General features: G+C 38.7%; 1 protein-coding gene across 3 annotated transcripts in view; it reads left to right on the top strand.

The window, feature by feature from the left end:
- The window catches only part of RSPRY1 (ring finger and SPRY domain containing 1), a 37,116-nt gene that overhangs the window by 4,587 nt on the left and 15,116 nt on the right, over window positions 1-17,413 (top strand). Inside the window, exons 1-7 of one of the 3 annotated variants that reach the window (XM_087729463.1) lie at window positions 490-737; window positions 5,420-5,913; window positions 9,988-10,040; window positions 12,852-12,964; window positions 14,372-14,498; window positions 15,160-15,218; window positions 16,993-17,059. In XM_087729463.1, coding sequence (XP_087585589.1) covers window positions 5,567-5,913; window positions 9,988-10,040; window positions 12,852-12,964; window positions 14,372-14,498; window positions 15,160-15,218; window positions 16,993-17,059 — 766 coding nt within the window. In that variant the 5' untranslated portion in view covers window positions 490-737; window positions 5,420-5,566. Of the gene's footprint in view, window positions 1-489; window positions 738-5,419; window positions 5,914-9,987; window positions 10,041-12,851; window positions 12,965-14,371; window positions 14,499-15,148; window positions 15,219-16,992; window positions 17,060-17,413 lie in introns of those variants that run through there. The other 2 variants (XM_087729462.1, XM_087729464.1) reach the window with 2 other exon arrangements.

Raw genomic sequence — 17,413 nt, 5'->3', positions numbered from 1 at the left:
AAGGACTTCCTATACTATTTTTCTGTGTTCTAACAACATACTTACTAGCCCTATACCTTCATTAACATTAATAAAACACAACTATCCAGTAGATTCCTTGGTAATGAGGGTGAACATTTGTGTATTCAAACACAAAAAATGACATTGGTGAGTAAAGAGATTGGGCTGTGAAGTTGAATGATTGGGAACTGGAAGCAATTTAGCCACCTGTATTCTTCAATTGGACCTTTGTTTCTTCCAATTTTACAGATGGCGCTGTTTGCTACTTTGAGAAGAGTGACATGTTATACGTAGTCTTGGCATGAAGAGAAGCAAAACAATCTTCTGCCTTTCAAGTTGGGTGTTCTGGGCTTTATTTTCATTTCATTTGAATGTGATGTGAGGTTTGCTGCTCAGAACGCTGAGACACATTTCTCCTGAAATTTTTATGGCATTCCAACCATTCTTCCCACACATAAGAAACTGGGCAGAGAACAGAGAATAGTTTAACTACTCAATGACAGCATGGAAACTGTGGAATTCTCCTGGATTGCTTTTTTGTGATAATAATTAATTGAGCTGCTTTTTTTGGATTGGAAAACTATCTTGAAATTCCCAGACTATTAGCTAAATTGGTAAATTGAAAAATACCCTACGAGAACATCATGACAATCTATTCCAAATAGAGAGCATGGCTGCTCTCAACAGGAGCTGAAGTTATAGAGAAGGAAAAGAAGTGATGTTGAGAAAATATATAGGTTATGGATTCAAATGAATATTCTTACAACTAAGATCTCGAATTAGTATTTTCTTATTTTTGATTTGGGTAAAATATGGCTGCTGTTCCATGTATATACATATCTGACTAAAGCCAATGTGTGTGGTTTAGCATATTTGCTAGACATGTACTGAAAAAAATTCTGGGACTTTGCAGTAGTAGTTGAAAGAAATAAAATGATTACAGACCTACAGCTTTTTTTCAATAGGCTTCAATAGCTGAGTGGTCTTGGTTCAGTGTGTAAAAGCTAGCGTATATTTTTTTATTTTCCACTTTATATATCATCCCTCAAAGAGTGATTCTTTGTATATAAAATTTCATAGCCTGTGGAGCTGTGTAGTTTTTAATTACTAGAAGGAAAAGGGTGGGAATGCATCATTTTATCCCAGTCAGCATAGTATGATGAAGTAGGAGCCACGTAGTTCTGTGGCTGATGCATGCAACTGTTCAACAAAGCAAAATGTGTCTTTAAAACAAGAGTTCAAGAGGAAAAAAACGAAGCTTTTTATGGGAGAATATAGGCTTTTGTTTGGAGCAATTTTATGGATAAAATTCATATCCATATTCTGGTGTGGAGTAAGTTATTGTTCAAAAGGCTGGTTCTTGGTCCTTCCAGCTCTTTGCAGATGTTGCATTACAGGCGACTATAAATTAATTAAGCCATGATCCATTTGTTTGGCTTCCTCTATGGTGTGAACCCAGCCAATTGTGGTCTGTTCAATAAACTAAAGTTAAGCAAACTTTTCACATTTGATAACAGTTGAATAACATTTTATTGACTTTAGTTGTGGTTCAAATATGCCTAGAAAACCAGTCACCCAGATGCTAAAAAATAGTACAGTTGTAGCTCAAAAAATCTTTTTTCCCAACTTATTTTTTTAAAAAATGTCGTATTCCCTTTATTTATCATGATGGAAACTAGAGTGAATGTGAATATAGTAATTTTGTGTTTTGTTTTGATGGTTCTTTGAAAGTGTTGGGTTCTCTTATGAACCTTGCTATCTGAGTGCTTAATGTAGCCTGTTCTTTCAATATTCAAGTTGAATTAGGACCAAGCCATTAGCAGAAATGTGTGTGTTGATATATTTATTTTGCACTTTGTCAAACTTCAAGCTTTGATTGTAGATGGCCTAATGGCCAGTATGATATGAACACAATTATTTATACGTACTTATTAATGTTCACCATTAATGGCCCATAAACCTGAAAAGCAGTTTTGAAATTAATGCCAAATGTCATCCAGACTTTAGGCTGTAGTATTCTTGCAGTTAAAATAACTTTATGATTAAAATAGAGATTCTGGAATGTTTTGTAACAACCAATGAATTTAACAAAAAGGGCAAACTTGTGGTAAGGAAATTGTTTTTTTAAATAGGAATTTACTGAATATGAACTTATTAAACAAATTTAATGTTAGAATATAAGGCAAATCTTGATGTGGTGAGATAAGGCATGTCTTCAGTAATTCATATTGGAAATTTTTAACATATACTGATATTTTGCAAGATACTTTTTCTGGGATCACAACAATGTTGCTAATAGCTTTTGTGGATTAGCTATCTGAAAGCTGAGTTTTCACATATTGGCAATCAGTAAAGACACTGAAATAAGCTTGATGGTTGAAATATTCAAATTTGGTTTCTTGGCAATAATTTAGAGCGAGGTTTTTTTTCTGCACTGAGGATTACAGTGTAAAAATCTTAGAATCTCTGAAATAGTGATTATTTCATTACATGTTATAGAAACAAGTAGACTGGTACCATTTCTATCATTTTTTATCCTTTGGATTTCTTGTGAAAGAGTCCACATCAGCTTTGAAAATATTTTTGTGATTTAAAACATTGTTTTAAATCACAAAAATAGGAAATACATATTGTATGAGCACATTGTCCAACAAATTAAATAAACAAACAAAGTTATTGCATAAAGGATGGCATTTGCATGCTTATGTTCATTAAGCTAGCTCATAGGAAGTATGGTGTGCAGGTTTTATTCTGATAATAAAAAGTACTAGATATCAAAAGATCCTGAAACATATTCACAGTTTTGTGTCTGGGTCGCTCAAAAAACAGAATTCTTGCTCCAAGAATTTATATCTGATGCAGTTTGTTGGAAAATGTTGCTAAAATACATATGGCAAGTAAGATATAACACCTGAAAGCAACTTGGTAGTTTTAAAGTTCTTGTGGTTCTTTGCAAGTCTCATTTCATAAATATTTAGTACTGCCAACCATTGTTGTTGAACATGAAGTCCTGAGTGCTGCCTGAGCCAGGTGGTTTTCTTGCAGACTTTTTTTAACCAGACTAGGTAATATCTTCAGTAGAGTAAAGCAGGGGTCTCCAACCTTGGCAACTTTAAGACCTGTGGACTTCAGCTGGTGAGGAATTCTGGGAGTTGAAAGTTGCCAGGGTTGGAGACCCCTGGAATAAAGAAAAGTATTTGTAGCTCAGGGTTGAAATTAGTAACTGATGATGCTTAATTTGGGTAATGAAACGTCTGCAAGAAAACCACCAAGCTCAGAGAATATCTTCAGTGCTAGAAAATGTTACCTATTCTGGTACTGAAAGCTCTGCAAACAAACCCCCAAGCTCTGAAAGCACCAAGGAATTCACAGTTCAACTCTGAGCTTCCATTGATACCATTGTTATTACATGCATGGTGATTATCTCTAGAAAGTCTTCTAAAGTCTCTGTGGTTTGCTGATTTTGGTCCTGTAACAAGCAACCTACTGGTGATATTTCACATACTTCATTGGCACGCTCATAAAATCCTTTTTAAAAGGGCCTGACTTCTGTAGGTATATTTCCAGGATAGAAAGTTTCCCTAAGATGCATCCTTCTAAGTCTGTCCCAACCTTTGAATGGTAAAAAAGAAGAACTGAGCTGGAAAAGAAAATACTGTGGTCCATCAGCTTCTGGCAGCAGACTGGATGCTAATACTGGTTTGGCTTAACCTTTATATACAGTATGTAGCTGTTAATGTGTGTTTAATACATACACTGTCACAAGAGAGATGAAAGCAGCTGTTGAGGAAGGATTTGTAAAAGAAAGACAATAATGAAAAGAAAATAGATATGAAAACTTGTAGCACAATCATGGTCGTGTTAATTTGGTAGTGGAACACTTTTTACTTCAGCTGCTGTATTGCCCTATGCTTTTGCACAGTTTTTAATTATTGTTAGTCAGCCAAAGGCATTGAACCAAGTGGGCATATACATTGTATAAATAGAGTGGCATTTTAATTACCACAAAATTTTGTTTTGTTTTTACAATTTATATAGAGCTGCAATTTCAAGAAATTGGCAAACAGAAGAGAAATGTGTTACCTTTCGTTAGTACAGAGACCTCATTGCCTTGGAAGATTCCTAAAATTCTACTTAAATCTATTTAAAAGTATGCCTTTACTTGTGATTTCTAAGTGAATTGCTTGACATAAAGTTTTTTTGTGGTGCCTTTTATGTTTGCATTGTCTCATTTGGTAGACAGTCTGTCTAACAGGTTGCCTTATATTGGAATGACTTGGGGTGATTGATGGATATATTCCTCTTTAGGAGTCTGGAAAAAAACATGTCTGACAGTTAACTGAAGGAGTTTCTAAGATCATTGGCTTCCATATAATTTTTCTGGATATAGATAAATACTATAAGACTATGTGTGGTTCTCTTGCATCGTTTTCAAGAAGTATGCACAGCCCCCCCCCCCACCTCCAAGTCATGGGTAGAGAAACTCCCAAGCTACTGTATTTTTCGGACTATAAGACGCACTGGAATATACGACGCACCAAGATTTTGAAGAGGTAAATTTAAAAATAAAAGTTTTCGTTCTCCCCAGCTCCCAGGAGCATTCTGCAGGCCTCCCAAACCCTCTGTACGCCCCATTTTTTGTAAAAAATGGAGCATGCAGAGAGTTTGGGAGGCCTGCAAAATGATCCTGGGGACTGGGGAGGGTAAAAACAAGCAAAAATGGCCCATTTTTTGCTCGTTTTTGCCCTCCCCAGGACCACTTTGCAGGCCTCCCAAACCCTCTGCGCATCCATTTTTGCAAAAAACAGGATTCGCGGGTGTGGGGTTTCAGGAGGCCAAAAATGCTGTATTCAGTGTATAAGACGTACCCAGATTTTCACGCTCTTTTTTGGGGGGGGAGGTGCATCTTATACTCCGAAAAATAGGATATGTGGCCTCGGTTGCTCCTCCTGTCATCTGTTGAACTGGCTGGTGCTCCCTTTGTCTTTTCTTGGAACCAATCAATCTATTCTTGATAGGCAGCGAAAGAAGACAAAGGCTGGAAATTTACTTCTTGCAAAGAACACAAAGCTTTCTAATATGGGGAGATGCTACAGAGAAAAAAAGAAAATTGTGGCCGCTGTAGCTTATTGTCCTTGAGGTAGCTCTGAATAACAAAGGGTCTGAACTTAAGACAGATAATAAGAAATAGCATGTTGGTGACTTTAGCAAATTTTGGGATAAGCAGGCAAAGTTTGCAGGTGGGACAGATTCCAGACTTTCTATTTTCTGCTAAAGGTAACTGGCAAGTTTAAGCCATAATGACATGCTGTTGTTAAAAAACCTATGATTTGAATATGGAAGTGTGGGGGGCTTGTTGGCTTTGTTATAATTTAAATCCAGATTGATTTTGGGTGTTCTTTGTTTTTTTTTTTTGCAGGCCTCTTTTGGATAACCAATGAGTATCACCAGTGATGATGTCAGAAAGTAAACCAACCATTTCCTGCCTGTTCCAGTTTTTACAAACTTGTATGATGCAAAGGCTACAATTCAACATCCCAAAAACATTGATTTTAAAACTGTCTAGATGATTGTTGTTGCTTTGGTTGTGCTCTATGCAAGCAGAAACCTTTTGCAAGGTTTACGGCTGACCTTTGAACGGCATATTCTCTGTTTGCTACAAACCTTGGGAGTTAGCAGCATGGGCAATTCCTGTGTTTGCCGAGAAGACAGCAGTGCAGAAGAGAATGCAGAATCCAGGAATCACCAGGCAGAGAACAGCAGAATGCCTGTACCTGAAACAAGGAGCCATCAGAGGGATCCAGTACGGCCCCCCCGGAGGGGGAGGGGGCCACATGAACCCAGAAGGAAAAAACATAATGTTGATGTGTTAGTACTTGACACGCTGGCAGTAATTCGGACATTAGTAGACAAGTAAGTATCCAGAGAGCAATGAGGCAATGAATGAACCTGGTTGCTACAGATTCTACAATTGCTTTCTGGAGCCATCAGAGTGCTGAAGCTCTAGGCCTAATGGAGATAAAAATGGGTGTGTTTTGTGGCTTCCTTAAGAAACATTTTCAGGATGCTGAATCATTAGATGATAACATTGGAAAGTACCTATTAAGAAGGTAGTTTTAGAGAGAGATTCTTATCTGAGCCCTGTCTCTAGTGTAGAGGATAGCAGATTTGTAATTTCTGCTAACTTTTCAAGAAAAAAAATGAATGGATTAGATACTAAATCAGCCACTTTTGATCATGCTGGTTGGAGAATTTGGAAACCATAGTTCAATGGTGTAAGGAAGATATTTATGTTTCTTTTGGTTTAGTCTTAGTTTTAACACTACCTGGGTTATAACTTTTGTTTTAGATTTGTAACCCAACACACCCTAGTTCTTCTTTATAGTCTTTCATCAGTCAAGAGTGACATAATCGAATTAAGAAAAACAATATAAAAGTTGTTAATAGGCATTAATCACATGCATAAGTTGCAGTGAAAGAGGCTAAAGCTGGTTCCACAATCTTTGAAAGCGCACCCATTTTTGACAGAGGAAAGAATGTGTGTTACTAATACTTGTGAGTGCTCCATGAGATCATTGCTGATGAAGGATTTCCATAGACCACTTTTTCAGGATGTTGATAGTGAATCACTAGATGAAAACATTGGAAAATGCCTGCTTAGAAGACAGTTTTGGGAGAAACCTTTATCTGACTCCTGTCTCTGGAATTTGAGATCATTGCATTTATTGCCAAAAAAGGTATAGGGTGTGTATGTATCCAGTCACCAAAGTCAAGCTTAACAAAGAAAACTTCATTTAACCACAGAGGTGTAGAGTCTCTACTGCATCCCTGGTTTGCACTGGTTTCGAGATGATGTAATAGATATGTTATAAAAAAGGAAGTGATGGAGGAGGACGGGTGCAACGCAGTTTGGGCTTTTAAAAGAAGACTAGATAATGGAAGATTGGTTTTTGAGTGTCTCTTATCATGAATACATGGTTATCACAAAGATTAGAATCCTGCACACCAAATACTAGAAATTTAGAAAAAGGAGCAAGATACAGCTATTGTTTCCCTGAATTTTTGTTGGCATTTAATTTAATAGGAAAAATACTAAATGAGTACATGAGTACAACATACGACCACAATATTTATGTTTCTAAGTAAAAAAATTGTTAGGTGAGTTTTCCCCCTTTTGCGACTTTTCTTGCCACATTTGTTATGTGAATCACTGCAGTTATTGTTAGTAATAGTTATTACGTGAATCTGGTTTCCCCATTGATTTTGCTCATCAGAAGATCACAAAAGGGGATCACACGACCCTAGGATACTACAACCGTCATAAATATGAGTCAGTTGCCAATTATCAAAATTTTGATCATGTAACCATGGAGATGTTGTAATGGTAATACGTGTGGGAAATGATCATAAGTCATTTTTTTCAATGCTGTTGTAACTTTGAATGGTCAAAGTGTTACAAACTGTTGTAAGTCGAGGACTACCTGTAGTTGTTAAGATATTGGATCAGCTTCAGCTTCGATTCCACCCCAGCTGTTGAAACTCAATGGTTTACTGGTCAGTGCCCATCCAACTCATAGTTTACTTGTAATGGTGAAAGTAGAAGGGATGCTTTGCAGGTTACTTGGGATTCTGGCAGAATGAAAAAGGTGATTTTCAACAAAGAATTGAACATGTGTCACTTATTACAGGTAACCTTCCGGGCAACAGCCACTTGTTCAGGTACAGCGTGAAGTTACAACAGGGCTGAACTAAGGGAATTATGACCAGTCCTCAAACTTTCAGCCTTGGCTGAATCCTGTGATCAGGATTGGGATACCAGCTTGTGGTAATTCAGAGAGAAGTAGCATCCCCTGATCACGTACCTGCCATTCACCACCTTCCCTGCTGACTTCTCACAAGCGGAGTCATTGGGGAAGCTAGAAAAATGTTGCAGTTTGTGTGTGTGTGTGTGTGTGTGTCCCCTTGTGGCTTTTTCTCCCAAGCATGGCTTGCTGGAGAATTCTGGGAGTTGAAGTCTACAAGTCTTAAAGTTGCCAAGGTTGGACACTCCTGTTCTAGGATAATTTTGCTGCTGTCAAAAGCTCTCATAATTCTTTAGATGGTCATTCTTTATCAGCCATTCTGTACCTCTTGTGTCTTTTCTGACAAGGAATGAAGCACCCTGGGCATGTTTGGAAGGCATGCAATATTGTAACTTCAGTGAAGCAAAGATGATCATGCTGGCTGTTACTAGTACGAGGATGTAAAACAGCAATGCAATCCCTGCCTATTCTCCTTTTGAGTTCTATAATTAAAGACAGGCAGACTATCAATGTCATACCAGACTTTGGCTTCCATTGAATTTCGCTGGTACTCTTTACGAAGTCCCTTCATTGGCTAATTAGTTCTGTTCCTTTTTCCATCAGTCTTTTGTTGGGGGAAAAGAGACTTGTTTTTCACAAAATTGTACTAAACCATCGTTGCTATTTTTTTTGGCACATCCTTGGATAAACAGCTTGTAATAGTTATTCTGGTCTCTGCAGCAGTAGCTTGAATGACAATTTATTTCACTTGGCTCCAGTTATCCTTCCATGGAATTCAGGTGTCCAGAAGGTTACCCCCTTTTATCTCCCCCCCCCCAAATAATCCTATCACGTTAGCTGTGCTAAAGACTGGCAGTTGAGCTGTATTGTCTGTCTGGGGTCCTGCACTTACGTTATTTTGTAAGCTAGTAATAGTAAATGTCCTCCATTTTAGGAGAGAGACTAGCACCGTGATGGCGAACCTATGGCACACATGCCACAGGTGGCACGTGGAGCCATTTCTGAGGGCACGCAAGGCGTTGCCCTGTCAACTCCAGTGCACTGGCCAGCTGACTTCGGCCTTGATTTTCGGCCATTTTTCACCCTTCAAAGGCTTCAGGGAAGCCTCTAGAGGGAGAAAAACAGCCCAATGAGCAAACTGAAAGTCCATTCCTGAACTTCCAGTTTGTGCGTTGGGCCATTTTTCAGCTTCAGGAGGCTTCCCTGAAGTTTCCAGAGCATGAAAAACGGCCCAACGTGCAAACCGGAAGTCGGAAAACAGGCCATTTCTGGCCTCCGGGTGGGTGGGGTGGGCCGTTTTCACCCTCCCCAGGCTACTAGAAAGCCTATGGAGCCTGGAGAGGGTGAAATACGGACCTATCAAGCCTACCAGAAATCGGAAACGGGCTGTTTTTGGCCTCCAGAGGGGCTCCGAGGGAGTGGAGAGGCCAATTTCACCCTCCCCAGGCTCCAAGAAAGCCAGGGGGGGGCACACATGCATGCACAGGGGTCACAGCGTGGGGGGCATTAAATTATGGGGATGGGTATGCTCGTGAGTGCGTGCGTTTGGCACCCGAGGCGAAAAAGATTCGCTATCACTGGACTAGCAGAATGGTTGTAAGGATAAAAGTCAAGATATAACTGCTGGTTTAAGCTCCTTGAAGAAAGGATGATCTAAGAATTAGTTGGATAGCTGAACAGAGTAGAGTGTGAGCATTCTACAGATTAGATACAGAACTTTGTCATAATTAGGATTATAGGTAGTCCTCGATTTACAGTCCTTCATTGAGTAACCATTCAAAATTACACCAGCACAGAAAAAGAGACATAACCATTTTTCACATTTATGACCACTGCAACGTCCCTGTGGTCATATGATCAAAATTTAGATGCTTGGCAACTGACTCATATTTATGACGGTTGCAGTGTCCCCTTTTGCAACCTTCTAACAAACAGAGTCCATGGGGAAGCTGGATTTCCTTAACAATTGTCTTGTTAGTTTAAGAACTGTGGTGATTCACTTAACAATGGTAAGAATGCTTGTTAATTGGGGCAAAACTGACTTAACAACTGTCTTGCTTAGCAATTTGGGGGTGAATTGTGGTTATAAGTTGAGAACTACCTGTACTGTTTTTCATTCAATGTGGGCAGGTAGAAATGTACAAACTCTGTAATAATTAACAAGGATTTTCCTTTTTTTTTTTAGTGATCAGGAACCTCCTTATTCGATGATGACCTTGCATGAAATGGCAGAAACAGGTATTTCCTTTCCATCGGGTGGCACTTCAATTGTTCTTTGTTGAAATAAACTCTTCACTCAGAAAAGAAGTACAGAATTGCAATGTGTGTTTATTATGTGAGGTTGAGCAATCATTTAAATGATATCTCTGCCTGACAGCCAGCTTGGTAAAATAAAATGACTTTCTTTGATCATTATAAATGTACCTGTTTAATCTGGCTAAATTTATTAATTATGCTATTGGAAAAATCAGCCTGCCGGCTGACTTATTTCATTTCTACTGCCATTGAGTAATTCATCTTAGAATCACCAAAGGAACAGCTACCTACGTTTCACCTAAATGGAAAAGAAAGTTGTAATTAAAAACCAAGAAGGTTTGCCGGAGCAAGGAAGACCTCCCGTGTGTACGGATACCTCTACATTTCCCCCAAGCTGCTGTGCGTATTAAGTATTTGATTGTTTGGCACAGTTACAAAAAGTCTTAATTATTCTATTCTGGAGCTCCAAGATCAGTTGGAGAAACTGGAAGCTGCTCGTAAAATTCTGCAGTTAGATAGCATATCTTCTGGGAAACAGTGTCACATATTTACACAGACCCACACTTTGATGCAGGTAGTCCTTGACTTAGCAACCACAATGAAGCCTCTCATGGTGGTCATAATTCGTGATAGATGAAGCGGGCCGTCAGGTGACCAGCCCAATTTTATGATCATTTTTGCAGCAGTTGTTAAGCGAATGCCATAGTCATTAAATGAACCCATTGCTCGGTAGGGGGGTGTTTTTGCCAAAAACAAAAAAACGGGAAGTGCTGTTTTGGGAAAAACTAGAAATGGTCATGTGACCACAGGACACTGCAGGTGGCTGTAAATGCAGGGCACTTGTGTGAGTGTGGGGCGGGGGGGGGGGAGAACTTCAGAAGCAGGTCATAAATACCTTTGGGGGGGATATATTGGCACCTCAGTCACTAAGAGACTGATGTAAGTCGAGGCCTACCTACTACCTACCTCTGCTTTCTTTACCCAATGCTGTTGTGATGATCTGTTATTGCATGTAACCATTCTAAATTTAAGCTGTTCTTATTGTGCTGAAAACAAAAAAGCAGTTTAAGTCAGGGCAGTCTTCATTATTTCTTGATCCTGCTGTGCAAAAAACTCCATCATTATTATTTTTTTTCTTCCCTTCCCTTTTTCCTTTAAGAAGGAACTAGGAGATGGGACCAGATGACTAAAGTGATTACAGCAATTCTTACAGCATATGAGAATTCAAAGTTCCCTTTTATGACTAGCAATTCATTATGACTCAATTTTCTGTACATATTGTGGAAAATATGATGGACTCTCTCTAATTTGCTGGAGAAAGAAAGTCTGAGTATTGACTATTGGGTGTGCCCCCACCCCCCCTCGCCCAACTACTTAGGGTGAAGCAATGTATATTTGTACCTTTAACTCCCATTAAAACATTATAGAGAGTTTGGGTTTTTCAAAATGACGTTGGGGAGTCAATGTGTTTGAACTTTGCCAAAGCCCCAAATTCTTGTTGGCTTTGGTAAGGTACGAAATCCCCCCAGCTTTCTTTGGACAAATCCACTCTCTCAGCCCAACTTACCTTATGGGATGTTTGTTTTGGGTAAGAAATAGGAGCGAGTACAATAAAAATCTCCATGAGCTCCTGAACAGGAGGATATACAGATAGTCCTCCACTTACAACAGTTCATTTAGTGACTGTTCAAAGTTACAACAGCTTATGGCCATTTTTCACTGTTACAACTTTTATAGCATCCCCATGAACACGTGATCAAATTCCAGATGCTTGGCAACTGGTTCATACTTATGACAATTGCTTGGTCCCAAGGTCACGTGATCCCCCTTTTGTGTCCTTCTGACAAGCAAAGTCAGTAGGAAAGCAAAATTCACTTACTGTAGCAACCACGCTCCTAACTTACCAACTGCAGTGATTCACTTAACAACTGTGGCTAGAAAGGTCATAAAATGGGGGCAGAACTCACTTAACAGATGTCTCAATTGAAATTTTGGGCTTTGTTGTGGTCATAAGTCAAGGAGCCGAGGTAGCGCAGTGGTTAAATGCAGCACTGCAGGCTACTTCAGCTGACTGCAGTTCTGCAGTTCGGCTGTTCAAATCTCACCGTCTCAAGGTTGACTCAGCCTTCCATCCTTCCGAGGTGGGTAAAATGAGGACCCGGATTGTTGTTGGGGGCAATATGCTGACTCTGTAAACCGCTTAGAGAGGGCTGAAAGCCCTATGAAGCGGTATATAAGTCTAACTGCTATTGCTAAGGACTACCTGTAAATCTAACAAATGAGATGCCTTCAGCAGAAAATGGAGATAAACTTTCCCATCCCACACACACACTAAAGAGAGCAAAACTGGACTCTGCAGGAATTGTGGAAATGCATGTAATAAGATGCGTTGACTTCAGTGGAGAATATTTTGCTCCACAACGTATTGTGTGTTTCACCTGTGGAAAGTGTCAGCTTCCCGTCTGGGTAGCACCATCTGCCCAAAGCACCCTGCGTTCCACAATCTTGTGTAGCTGCATTTTGTACAAGTGAAAGTTTGCTCTGACATTCCATTTGGGTATGACGAGTATCTGTCTGGACTCCAAGAGGCACTAATTTTGTCCTGCGATTCCACTCTGGATCAACAGCCAATTGTTTTATTTTTAACATATGTCTGAGACGATTGAATTATTGAAATATGAATTATTGAATTATAATTGAATTATTCAAATGCTGATGAAATCCTGCTTTTGATTAGTGGTATGCCTTTTCTTTAAGTTAAGATATTTGCTTTTATTCTTTGGTGGTTGACAGATGAAGGATGGCTGGAAGTTGTCCAGTCCTTAATAAGAGTTATTCCATTAGAAGACCCCTTGGGACCAGCTGTTATAACTTTACTCTTGGATGAGTGCCCATTACCAACCAAAGTAAGTTAAATATACAGATTGGTCAAATAAATACCTGATTAAATTTAAAATTAAAGCAACTGCTTTAAAAGTCTGCTTTAATCGCCTTAATTTTAATCTCCTTTAGAAGTGTGCTTTTTAAAAAAATGCAGATCTCAAATCAATAAAATATCTCAGTGTGGTTGAATGGGAAATGCTTGTCAGGTTTATATCAAAAATATAATTTGAATAAAAATTCAGAGAAAAATAAAAAAAACTGTGACTCAAACCATGTGTTTTGGAAAAACCAATTTGATATTAATTAATACAATATCTTTCATAGTAGGTCATAGTAATGCTAAACATACAGATATTGTTTATATAATTAATTTTCCAAGTTCTATATTATTCATTTTAATTCATCTATTGTCACTAGTTGTTCATATTTAAAAAATCTATAATTTGAGCCTTGTTCATTCTTAATTGTTTTTGTATTCTATCTAAATATCGAAAGTATTTGCAGGACAATAATAGGAATCTAAGCACTGCTTCCAATTTTGTATTTTTTTTCTTTGAAAAGCTGATAATTCTATTATAAAATGCTCTAAAAAGTTATCTGCTCTGAAAAAAATAGAATACCTTTTAAAAAACTAACTAAATCTTAGGTAATTAGGATTTAGTATGTGATTCCTAATGCTGTATTTGTACAAGTAATTTCACAAAAGGTGTCAATATATATAACAATATAAACCAAAACAGTAGAAGCTTGAAGCAGCTTCAAAATGGTTACATTTACTAACTGCTTATAATGCAATTGTGTTGTGTATATCAATTTTCTCCAAATTGCTGATCTTTTGCTTCAATCCACAATACAACATCATCCAGAATGGTTTGCGTGTTTTCTTAGTTGTGATTTTCAGATGTAAAACTTAAGTATATTTGTTTTACAATGCAAATTAATTATGTTTGCTTGAAGCACAATTGGGGAAAATATGGCTTTTAGTTTTCACGTGTTTAACAGTGTTTCTCAGCTTCCTTCAATCTTGTGGCTTTTAGTTAAATGTTGTGAGCTGTTTGATGTCTTATCGTCCATTTTGAAAAGTCATCTTAAGTAAAGTATCTCCGAAAGAAAAAAAATGATTTTGTTATTTCATAGAAACATAGAAAATGGGTGGCAAAAAATGGATGGCCCATTGAATCTGCCCTTTCAGGATTTTTGTTGTTTTGTTTTTAATTCACTCCTTTATTGCTTAATTATTTTTATTTTATTTTATAAATTTTGTTGGTGCAATTTCAGTGCTTGCTTGTTAGGATCAATGGTTATTTCAAATTCAGTTTGTGCCTGTATCAGTATAGATAAGTTACCTTATACGGTATTAAGATATGAATGGAATGGAATGTTTCTTTTGGCGATTTGATATTCAACAGCCTGGTCCTTTTCCTGTGTAGGATGCATTGCAGAAATTGACAGAAATATTAAATTTAAATGGAGCAGTGGCTCTCCAGGATGCCTGCCATCCTGCCAAACACCGGAATACCACTGCAGTCCTGGGCTGTTTGGCAGAAAAGCTTGCAGGTAAGGATTCTGGGATGTCTTTATGTCTCTCTCGGGAAGTGACAATTCAGTTCTTTAGGACTTCTCCACACACCACTGTTGTTTCTAGGTTTTACAGCTTCACCCTCTCCTAATCTGTAATAAATATATTGTCTATAATTAGATATCTGCTCATAGAGCATCCTTCAGATGCTCAAAAACACATGACAGTGTTTTAATCTCTTTAAATTAATTTGTAATCCCTGGTTCCATTTGCCAGAATGCAGTACAGTGGTTTATGAATGGTGGGAGTAGATCCCTGTTCTTCCTTTGTCTCCCCCTTATATGGCAATATCTACAGAGGGCAAGTCTAGAATTTGTTTTGTCAGAAGGAAGGTGGGAAACAAAATGTCACTACTGAATTTAACCAACCTTTTTAGAAGGACAAACTAGACTGGAGGTGTCAGATTATGTAAATCACTTTATGTGTTGCTTGTATTCCTGTCTGGTAGAGAGAGCGGGGGGTGGGGGGACTTAGTAAATATTTCTGCAGCTATGTCTTCTTTGCTGAATGCTTCTTCCTTCTGTAAAACAAGAGAACTGGAAAAAGCAGTGCAGGATCCTAAACTTTTCTGAAGAGACTTCTTAAACAATGTAAAACAGCACCTTCGATGCACGTGTTTCATTTTTAGTGTTTTTACAGGCCCTGCAAGTGTAGGTTTACTCAGCCAAGGAATCTTGGAGTACTTACTGCAGAGCTTGGTGAGTACCAAAATAAATCAGTATGCTAAGTATTGTGTGTAAACATTTGAAGGGATTTCTATGCTGTGATCTCATTTAGTCTTGTGTCACTAAAAAAAAGGAAGCCGCAGCATAATGTGTCTAGCCATTGCAATTATTTTTCAGTGGCCCAGTGAAGGTTGACAGGTTTTGGCAAAGAAGACGGGACGAGCCACAGTTCAGAAGTTAGCATGTTTGCTTAAGACACCGCCATCCCTTTGGGCCAGGCTCTACATGGTTACCGTCAAACTTTTCAAAAGCTGCTACTAATGCAGTTAATAATATTTTTGCTAGATGGATGGACTAGCAGTCCAGCTGTATAGGACATTTTGAATGTTATCATTTAGTGAAACAATCACATAACTACTAACATATTTTCTTGGGCAAAACACAAACGTCATGCTCGCTTGATCCACAACCCTATTTTTGCTTTTGATGAATTTTTATGTGTAATTATAAATAAAAATTGTGAATCACTCCAATTTCAGCTGTGGAAAAATACAGAAACATCAGCAACGTTTAAATTTAACAACCTTTTCACTTTTCAAGGCAGTCAGGCAACATGTACTTGAAAACTTAAAGGAAAGTAGCTGCAAATTACTTATGTGCTACTAAAAATACTTGTGCATCTACTGTATGCTTTTTTAAAATCGTAGATCAATTACCCAGAGTCGTGTATAGCATGGCAATATAAGGATTCTGGCTTAAGGAGCAGCTGCCTTTTTACTTTTAGTATTAAAGGCACTGTTATATTACGTAAAATCCATGCCTACGTTTCTTCATTTTAGCGGTATAATTTCCATGGGGCGTGGGAATCTTGGCATTAGTCACACTAAAGCTTCAGAAGGGACTCTTAAAAGGAGAAAGGCCTCTCCCTCAGCTTTATCTGGAGGCTGCAGAAAATGTGGCTTGTGATACCAGGGTAGGTGGGCCTGGAATCAAAACCTTTTAAGGCCCCCATTTAATCTTTAAACCTTCCCCCAAAGAAATAAATGTATCTGAATTGGAGTAAAGAAGGTTTGAGGTCGTTCTCACATTCTGGAAGAGAGGCTGAAGGCTGCAGATGGGTTGGTGTAACTCGGGGGTCCCCAAATCTGGGGTTGCGGCCCATTTGGAAGTGGATCCTGTGAGCAGCGAGCGAGCTTGTGTGCACATGCGCAGCTCCACTTGCATGAATGGTGGGTACTCGCACAGAACCTTCCCCCTTAGGAACCAATGGGCAAAAGTGTGCATGCACAGCTTTACTTGCACGAGGCTTGGGTGTTTGCCCTTGCACACAAAGCTCCATTTGTGGGAGCACAAATTGAGCTATGTGCGCTCATGCACACTCTTACCAGTGACAAAGAACCATCCTTTCTCTCCTCTCCCCCCCAGTCAGGCCACCAAGCCAGAAAGGTTGGGGACCTCTGGTGTAACTTACCTCTGCCGCCGAAACTATGGTTTGGAAGATGAGGAACCTTTTTTGACTGGGGAAGAGGAGAGGGTGATCCTGTTCCTGGAACCTCTGGCTTTTTCGCTTGCTAAACTAGAATAGTTATCTTATTTTCCTTTTCTGTCGGAAAGCAGTTTGTATTGATGCCTGGCTCTCTGAAGTAAGCCTTGTCTTCAGGCTGGTTTTTTTTTTAATTGTGCTTAAAGAGTAATTTTTCTTACCCTCACAAGCTTTTTTTCCCCTGTGTTGGAAAAAAATCAACACTTGATTTTGAAGACAACTTTGGGGAATATTGAATGCAATAATTTCCCTTCTTTATCTTAGGAGTTCCAATCCCATCCGACGGTCATGCTTTTTGCACTAATAGCCCTGGAGAAGTTTGCACAAACAAGTAAGTGTACTCATTTGAAATGCAGAGTTAAGAACAAAACAGGATGGGTTGTTATGTGGGGTATTTACAGTATTTTGAGCATTTACAGACTAGCATACAAATAAACAACACACACAAAAATGTACCATTAAAAACCACTAAAATTAAAGCTCAGCTGGGTGACCTTGAGCCAGCCAGTGTCTCTTGCCCTAGGAAGGAGGCAATGGCAAACCATTTCGGAGGTCTGGTCTGCTCACCCTGACATAAAGGCCTGGGGAAAGAACCAGGCCTCATCTGCCTTTTTGAAAGTCTAGATAATGGATGCAAAGATTAGAAAACCAATGATGAAAGACGATTAACAAGCCAGAAATAAAT

The sequence above is a fragment of the Thamnophis sirtalis genome, unplaced genomic scaffold, assembly GCF_051295495.1.
Source record: "Thamnophis sirtalis isolate CommonGarterSnake01/CBP01778 unplaced genomic scaffold, rThaSir2_p1.2 scaffold_14, whole genome shotgun sequence".
NCBI lineage: Eukaryota > Metazoa > Chordata > Lepidosauria > Squamata > Natricidae > Thamnophis > Thamnophis sirtalis.
Note: the sequence above shows the minus strand (reverse complement) of the source record. Positions and strands in the feature narration are given on the sequence as shown.